The 9,387-nt window shown below is 40.6% G+C and overlaps 1 protein-coding gene across 1 annotated transcript in view; it reads left to right on the top strand.

The window, feature by feature from the left end:
• Positions 1 to 9,387, top strand: part of SORD (sorbitol dehydrogenase) — a 17,165-nt gene that overhangs the window by 1,870 nt on the left and 5,908 nt on the right. Inside the window, exons 2-5 of the mRNA XM_015823274.1 lie at positions 1,843 to 1,876; positions 4,564 to 4,728; positions 5,541 to 5,700; positions 8,579 to 8,697. Coding sequence (XP_015678760.1) covers positions 1,843 to 1,876; positions 4,564 to 4,728; positions 5,541 to 5,700; positions 8,579 to 8,697 — 478 coding nt within the window. The remainder of the gene's footprint in view (positions 1 to 1,842; positions 1,877 to 4,563; positions 4,729 to 5,540; positions 5,701 to 8,578; positions 8,698 to 9,387) is intronic.

Consider the following 9,387-nt stretch of genomic DNA (forward strand, 5'->3'; position numbering starts at 1 on the left):
TCCAGTCTCTTCTTAAAAACTTCCAGTATTGGAGCATTCACAGCTTCTGGAGGCAGGATGTGGAACACTGTTTTTTATTTGTTGAAAAGGGAGGAGTTTATTGTCAATAAAAGATGACAAAATTCTAAAGAACAGAATTACCCTTTTAAAGAGAAAGCAGAGAAATAAAAATAAAAATGAGGAATTTGCCACTGTTGGATGGTTTGATTACTGAGATCCTCTCGTCTTGTGACATTTATCTGATGCCAGAATCAATTCACAAGCTAATCATTAAGCAGACTTAAGTATTTTATGGCCACAACTGTTTTAGATATATTATCTCACCTTTCCCCAGGAAGTAAACATTTATTATCTTTAAATAATGCCCATATTAGGCTTTATTCTCTCGGAGGATTTAAAAAATAACTTGTTTCTAGGTGCTGCTTGGAGGTTTGTGTTTATAGAAGTAGTGGGGAATCCAATTGCAGTCTTTTTTGAATTAGGCAAAGATATTATATGACACTGTTTCTGCTGAGCAGTTCTTTTCTGTAGAAAGTGATGCACCATCGAAAGTGACTTGAAAAATAGCCGAAATCTGTTCCCGTTTTTGTTGGGACTTTTCCTAATCCTCTCGCCTCAGCTGTAAATTATTTAGAGTTTCCCCAGAGTTTCATTCCTTGTTCTAAAAAGCTGCAAACCTTAAAAGAAGAAAAAAGAAAACAAAACAAACCAAACCAATGGAAAGTGTGCACCCCTATCCTTGTTGGAGAATAAAAATTGGAATTTTAAATTGTTGGCAAGCAAAGGAAGAGCAAGACATGAAATAAGACAGCAGTTTTTTTGCCTTCTAAAAAGAAATGAAAAGAAGGAACAGGGGGGACATGATAAGGGTCTTTCAATATTTGAGGTGCTGCTACAAAGAAGAGGGGGGTCAACCTATTATCCAAAGCACCTGAAGGCAGGATAAGAAGCAGTGGATGGAAATTAATCAAGGGGAGATGCAAGCTAGAACTAAGGAGAAATTTCCTGACAGTGAGGACAATTAATCAGTGGAACAATTTGCCTCTAGGAGTTGTGGGTGTTCCAACACTGGAGGCTTTTAAGAAGAGATTTGACAGCCATTTGTCTGAAATGGTACAAGTCTCCTGCTTAAGCAGGGGGTTGGACTACTAGAAGATCTCCAGGATCCCTTCCAACTCTATTAATCTATTATTCTGTCTTATTTGCATTTATTTTCCCCCCATTCAATCGTGTCACATTCTCAATACTGCTTGGGCGAGTCCTTGCAGTTTTCTTGGCAAGGTTTTTCAGAAGTAGTTTGTCATTGCCTTTTTCCTAGGGCGGAGAGAAAACAACTGGCCCAAGGCCATCCAACTGGCTTTGTGCCTAAGGCAGGACTAGAACCCACAGTCTCTGTTAACTAGGGCACCAGTCTGGCTCTCTATTTGTAATTGCATACTCATAAATCCTTTATGGGATTACTTTTCTGATTCAACCTTTGTGCACACCAGCAATTCTACTAATGTGCTTTTTAATTTTTTTAATACGAAAGAGAAAAAAATTAGGAAAGGAAGCCCTTTTATGTCCAAACATGTGTGTGTCATATCAAATTATTCAGTTAAAATCTGAACACACGCGTACAAACTAATATGTTCAGTTTGTACTAGTACCGTAACTATTTCTTCCAAGTGCTGGAAAGAAGCTTGTTTAATTGTAGAACAAGAAGCAAATTCTTCATAACTTGATCCTTGAATCGGCAAGGAATTTCCAGGACAAGCTAGCTGATTTAATCTTGGTGTAAGCAGCATTAAAGTTTCATGGAAAACCAAATCTTCCCTATTTTTCTTTCTTTCTTTCTTTCAGGAAAACCGACCGGTTCCTGAACCTGGTCCTAATGGTAAGTTGGGATGTTCACTTTTTGGAATAGCGGCATTTCGTTCTCAGCTGGTTTGGTCAACGGGCGTGTTGAAGGGAGGTGACCAATAGGTCTGGGTGGTGAAGGTTGAGTTCCAGGGAACGGTTGTTACTAAACCGGTCTCATTTATTTGCCAGATTTTTATCTTCACCCTGGTTTATTTATTATGCATTCTGTAGGGTAAATATTATTCAGTGAAATGTAAAAAATATGAAGCGTTTGAGGGTTTTCCTCAGCTTGTTTTTCTGTTTGCAATTTTTTCATTACCCAAACTGAGGTAGCCTCATCAGCGCTAGTAACAAAACATCTGCAGGAAAACAACCAAGCTCAGAGAGCACCAAGGACCCCTCATTTCAGCCCTGAATTACAAATATTCTCCTTTAGTGGTAAGAATGTCTTGGGATTCTATGTATACCATATAAGACATATACAAAAAGAGAAGGTCAAAGGACATGGGACAGAAGAAGATGAAGAGACAACACGAAAGTCACGCTATGACAGCATCAAAAAACTATGGCTGAGGCTGCCAGAAATGCAGGACATAGAACTTTGTATCTGCTTTCATACCCAAGGTGGTAAAAGAGGGAGATGAGGAGAAATAGAATAGAATAGAATGGAATGGAATGGAATAGAATAGAATAGAACAGAACAGAACGGAACGGAACGGAACGGAACGGAACGGAACGGAACGGAACAGAACAGAACAGAACAGAACAGAACAGAACAGAATAGAATAGAATAGAACAGATGGAATGGAATTAGTAGAGTAGAGTAGAGTAGAGTAGAGTAGAGTAGAGTAGAGTAGAGTGGAGTGGAGTGGAGTGGAGTGGAGTGGAATGGAATGGAATGGAATGGAATGGAATAGAATAGAATAGAATAGAATAGAATAGAATAGAATAGAATAGAGCTGGAAGGGACCTTGGTGGTCTTCTAGTCCAGCCCCCTGCTGAAGCAGGAGAACCTATACCATTTCAGACAAGTGACTGAAGAAGAAGAAGGAGAAGAAGAAGGAGAGAGAGAAGGAGAAGGAGAAGGAGAAGGAGAAGGAGAAAGAGAAGAAGAAGAAGAAGAAGAAGAAGAAGAAGAAGAAGAAGAAGAAGAAGAAGAAGAAGAAGAAGAAGAAGAAGATAACAATAAAATCTTGAAACTCCTCCCCCTTCATCTAGTCCACGACTAGAAGTGATTAGTCAGTTAGGCAGGTGTCTGAGCTGCTTCCAGATGTTACTTGGATGTTTTGCACTTAAACAATACTTTAGCCCCCTTTGCCCAGGCAACAGCACCTCCATATCTCCATCAGGATCATCTCATGTCTTCAACCCTACACAGTGTTTCTTATATCATTGTGATAAAATTGCCCAAGCTGTGGACACCAGTGAACTGGATGAAAAGTTCAGCTAGGAAACCACTTGCCTGGAGGAGTCTCGCAGCTTGCCTCGGTGTGAGCCGACAAAGCATGGCCTGAAGCTATTAGTACTGGTACAGCTATTGCAAAACCATGTTCTAGTGTGACTCTTTTACATGATGGGCTTTCCAATTTCCTCGATTATGCCTGTATGCCCACCATGAATCAGTGTCCGGGAAATTGGAGTTGCCCCACGGTTTGACTCAGCAGTTCTGGAAGAAATAGGACACAGGTGGATTTCAGGGCATAACTTGATAGGTAACCTGAGTCAAAAAACATCTAAGTTATGTCTGATAATTCTGTCTCTGAAATGTTCTGTCAATCTCATGCAAGACTAGGGGCAAGGAAAGCCAACCATTTCTTAATGCATTAGAAATATTCAGATATCTTTGTAAATATGTCACCCTTTTGCTGTTGTCTTGGAACTGGATTGGATCCAGACTCATTCTTTCAATAGACCTTTGAGATTTGGATGGTCCCAACCCAACTGGGTCTCCAGAAGGCTGTCAAAACCTGGTGCTTTCAACAGGACTTTGGGGAAAGCATAATGGCGTACTCAGTGCTTTTCTTGTAAAAAAAAAAAAAGGTGCCGGAACTCACACACGTTATACAACCCGCCTTGCCTACCCTCCACGGTTCCATCCAAAAAAGGTGCCGGAACTCCGTTCTGGGCGTTCTATGACAAAAAAAGCCCTGGGCGTACTGTTCGCTACCACAATCTGAAAATTAACGAAAGCCAAGTTTTCTTGATCTCTGATTCTCGTGTTTCCCACGATATAGGAAGTCCTTGATTTGCAACTGGTCGCTTAGCAAACCGTTCAACATTACACCTGACTTTCCTTGAGTCTACCTATGACCTAGATTTGAAGTTCCGATGGTTGGACACCTCCCCCCCCACCGTGTGACCGAACTTCCAGTGCTTGGCAACACAACTGAGTTTACGGCTGCAATGTCTCATGGTCACGTGACCAGATTGTATGATAGTTTTTGTAGGCTCCACAATGGTTATAAGTCAAGGACTACCTGTGTTATTATTTGGGTTTTTAGCTCTGCAATTTTTAATCTCGTTTATCTAAACAGGGCATCTCAGCTGCTCTGAGTTGATTTTAATCATAGCCGTGTATGGATCCATTTCTACTTAAAGGGATTTAGATGAACTAATTAAACACATTTCTGTTGCTCTTGAAAAATCTGCCCCTCTTTACATTGTAAGTAATAAGGGTTCTTGAAGGCGATTTCACTCTCTGATTTATCTCTTTTGTAACAGAAGTGCTTTTGAAAATGCACTCTGTGGGAATCTGTGGGTCTGATGTGCACTACTGGCAACATGGACGAATTGGGAATTTTGTGGTGAAGTCTCCAATGGTGCTGGGGCACGAAGCTTCAGGAACCGTTATTAAAGTAGGGTCTTCGGTGACCAAGTTAAAGAAAGGTGAGCTGAAGCTGTTCCCTTCCATCTTAGTATCTGATGAGTAAAGATTGATCAGCATTCTTAATTGCTTCTGATTTGGGACAAATAAAATAATTTGAAAAAAATAGTGGAATCAAGAAAAACAATGGTCTTATTTTGGGCAGATTTATTTATTTATTTTCTGTGGTGACTGTACCCGATTCTTTCTTGTCCCTTTCTCTACAATCCCTCCCTCTGTCCCTGAACTTCCAAACCAACCCACAAAGTATTATTTGGCCTTTGGCTTAAAAAAAAGTTGGGCAACCACGGTTTGTAGAAATCTTTATATACTGCTTTTAGATCCACCCTCTCTTTCATTAGTGCAGTAGATCCATCCTTCTATCTGTCTCCTAATGTCCTTCGTGTAAAATGTGACAGATCTTCTCAGAAGAAGAGCAGAGATCTTCAAAGATCTGCCTTGTCAGGTTGGAATTGATGGGAACTTAATGCTAGAACTACGTGGTTTTGTGGGGCCTAGGAGAAGAGTAAATCCAGAGGTTTTCTAAATTATATCTCATCCTCTTCTGAGTAGCTAATTCTTGTCATTTGATTCTTACCTCAGCTTGAAAGTCTGTAATATGACTGGACTGTTCTAATGATTACAAGAAATGCTTTGAGGTTTTTCGGGTTTCATCAGCTTTCAGGTGATAAATATTTAATATTAATACTTAATACTTCGCAGTATCTTTTTAGAGTTAAATGTGTGAACGGTCCCCTAGATACACAAATCTCTGTAGTGGGTCATTTGTTTCCTTCTTTCTCACCTTCTTACATCCTTGTGATCTCTCTTGCAGGTGATCGAGTAGCTGTTGAGCCTGGCGTCCCTCGAGAAATAGACGAATTCTGCAAAATTGGACGTTACAATCTATCTCCAACCCTTTTTTTCTGTGCAACCCCTCCCGACGATGGGAACCTGTGCCGATATTACAAGCACGATGCCAACTTTTGCTACAAGTTAGTTGCAATGTTTTGGGGGGACCATGTCATGCAGCTAAGCAATCTGAAACACTGACCTGTCAGTTCTGGGCTTAATCGACTTTGTGCAATGGGCAATTCCCTAAATGGGGAACTCGGGTTATGAACAGACAAAATCTCAACCCTGTAATTAAATTCGAAACCCAAATTACAACGCAATGGTACATAAACTGAGAATCTGAACATTCAGAACCAGCCCAGCATCAGAGACTCAATCTGAGATCTTTACAAGCAAAGCAAATGTTTTATCACAGCCTTTCCTTTCCCTAATGGATAGACAAAGCACTATTCCAGTTTTCTGCTGTTTTTTTTCTGGATCATTTCAGTGGTCTGGAAAGAAAAAAAACAATTTAATCACACGATAGTTTTGTGTGCATATTTCTAAAGCAGGCTGTAAAATTTAGGGATTAACTAACAGGGAAAGTAAAATGCTCGTTTAATTATGCATGGGATGGAGAACTTAAAAATGATTACAAATATTTATTTATTGAAATGATTTATACGGCTGCTACATCGCCAGTGGTGGGATTCAGCCGGTTCGCACCAGTTCGGCAGAACCTGTAGCTAATTTTTTCTTGCCCATTCCCAGAATGGACTTCCGGAAGCGGCATCCACACAGAGAACCGGTTGTTCACCTATTTGAATCCCACCACTGTACATCACACAGGAATGACCCTGGGCAGTGTACAACAATTAAAGCGAACCATTAAAAACCAACATTCGTCCATTAAGGAGTGTTTGAGTTCAGGGAAATATTTCTGTCCACAAGCAACCAACCAGTAGAACTAACTGAGTGTTCTGGTCTGATGCTTGGGACAACATGATAACAGAGAGATTGGTAATGAAGAAACAAACAAACTCTTTTCAAAAATCCACTTTTGTAATTCTGCAAGAGGCAATAAGAGAATATGATTGCATATCCCTTTTCCACCGCTAACCCTTTTCCTCTGCAGTTCTTAATAATTCCTTGAATGTTGTCATAATGTTTGAGTATTTTTTTTTGAATGTTGGATAATTTTTTAATTCTTTGTATATTTTAATAATTCATCGAATGCCTTTTCTCTCTCTCCAATATTGTCTAGAACTTTACTTTCTGGGCTTCAAAGTCCTGTGGCAAGTAAATAGAACTTTCTCCTTTGGTAGTTAAAGAGATTGGGAGTTGCCAACAGGGCTGCGTTCCCTATTTTTTTTTTTTATGTTGTCCAAGGAACAGTTTTCAGACCCTGGAATCTGAGCTAAAGATTAAGACTCCTCTTAAAATAGCAGAACTCGTATGCATACAACAGCAACGCCCGCAGGCAGTTAGGACTGGCTGATCTAAAAGCATGATAATGCCAGTAAGATTAACCGGAGCTTTGAAATAAAGGAAGTAACAGTCTTACTACACACCATTTGTTTGCAGAATCTCTTGTGGCTGAGAGTTTTGAAGAAGTAATTGTATATGTCAGTTCCAGAAGGATTAAACGGTTGGCCTGAAATTCATCCTTTTTCAGAAGAGGTTACTGAACCTCTAATTACTGCAAATCAATTGCAGGAGGAAGGACTGTCACCCTATGGCCCAATGGCCCTTGACATGCTTACCTAAGAGGGGGGGGGGAATATTTATTTATTTATTTATTTTTATTCACTTATTAAATTTCTGTGTAAAAAAGTTAAAAGTTAAAAGGCCCTAAAACAATTAAAATTTGTTGTTGTTGTTAATTGCGAAGTCGTGTCCGACCCATCGCGACCCCATGGACAACGTTCCTCCAGGTCTTCCTGTCCTCTACCATCTTCTGGAGTCCATTGAAGCTCACGCCTCCTGCTTCAGTGACTCCATCCAGACACCTCATTCTCTGTCGTCCCCTTCTTCTATTGCCCTTAATCTTTCCCAGCATTAGGCTCTTCTTCAGTGAGTCCTTCCTTCTCATTAGGTGGCCAAAGTACTTGAGTTTCAACTTCAGGATCTGGCCTTCTAAAGAGCAGTCGGGGTTGATCTCCTCTAGGACTGACCGGTTTGATCGCCTTGCAGTCCAGGGGACTCTCAGGAGTCTTCTCCAGCACCAGAGTTCAAAGGCCTCAATTCTTTGTCGCTCAGCCTTTCTTATGGTCCAATTTTCACATCCATACATTGCAACTGGGAAAACCATGGCCTTGACTATACGCACTTTTGTTGGCAGGGTGATGTCTCTGCTTTTTAGTATGCTGTCTAGATTTGGAAAAGATGAAAAGTTAAAAGATGAAAAGGTATTGGATAGCACTGAAAGATTAAAATAAATCAAGAGTCCCAAAGGAGCCTAAAGTAGAATATATATTTCGCACACATGAACACAGAGGGCCCAATAGGGATGTGTTTTGGAGTCAGTGTTATTCAACATTTTTATGAACTGTCTAGATCAGGGGTCTCCAAACTTGGCAACTTTAAGACTTGTGGACTTCAACTCCCAGAATTCCAGGGGGAATTCTGGGAGTTGAAGTCCACAAGTCTTAAAGAGTTTCCAGGTTTGGAAACCCCTGAAATAAAATGATTAAAAAGACTGGATCAAACTTTCCTTACATGTTCTTTCCATGGGTTGGGACAAAAGGACCCAGAATGCCCAGCTGTTCTGTTTAGACATGGTGAGACATACATTCCCCAGATATCTATAGTCAACTTGGTTGAGGATGATGGGTCCAGATGACAGTTTCAAGGAGTGACAATTAACTAGCTAGGTAACAAGTAACTTTAGCATCTTGGGTTTGTGCTTAATTTGTGTGTTAAGCCATTGCTCGTAGTCTTTTAATGTTTTATGGTTTAGATATTTGGAGATATGGAGACTCTGGTTCCTACTTTACACACACTAATGGAAGTTCTCTGGTCTGTTTGGTCTTCTTGCAGACTTCCAGATAATGTCACCTTTGAGGAAGGAGCTCTTGTGGAACCTCTTTCAGTTGCAATTCATGCCTGTAGAAGAGCTGAGGTGACCCTGGGTAGCAAAGTCTTCATTTGTGGTGCTGGTATGGAAAGACTTTGGGATTTCTTTGATATTTCTAAACCTGGTGTATCATATTTGTCCCAATGGATGCTTCTTCCCGGACACGAAAATCACCTCCATCATCTTCATAACTGATTTGGAGGCCACTTTGGATGTGGCATCCAAATTTCTCTCCCCAAAAAAGTTCTCCTGGTGACCCTGTCGCTGCTTTTTTTAAAGCAAAATCACGTTGACTATGGTGTTTTTACTGTTGCCCATCAGTGCTCTTTTTATAATGTGCTAATCCAGTTTTGGTCACCACGATGTAAAAAAGATGTTGAGACTCTAGAAAGAGTGCAGAGAAGAGCAACAAAGATGATTAGGGGACTGGAGGCTAAAACATATAAGGAACAGTTGCTGGAATTGGGTATGTCTAGTTTAACGAAGAGAAGGACGAGGGGGGACATGATAGCAGTGTTCCAGTATCTCAGGGGCTGCCCCAAAGAAGAGGGAATCAAGCTATTCTCCAAGGCACCTGAAGGCAGGACAAGAAGCAACGGATGGAAACTAACCAAAGAGAGAAGCAACCTAGAACTAAGGAGAAACTTCCTGACAGTTAGAACAATTAACCAGTGGAACAACCTGCCTCCAGAAGCGGTGAATGCTCCAACACTGGAAGTTTTTAAGAAGAGACTGGACAGCCATTTGTCTGAAATGGTATAGGGTTTCCTGC

The sequence above is a fragment of the Protobothrops mucrosquamatus genome, unplaced genomic scaffold, assembly GCF_001527695.2.
Source record: "Protobothrops mucrosquamatus isolate PMUCROS unplaced genomic scaffold, P.Mucros_1.0 scaffold1819, whole genome shotgun sequence".
Lineage (NCBI taxonomy): Eukaryota > Metazoa > Chordata > Lepidosauria > Squamata > Viperidae > Protobothrops > Protobothrops mucrosquamatus.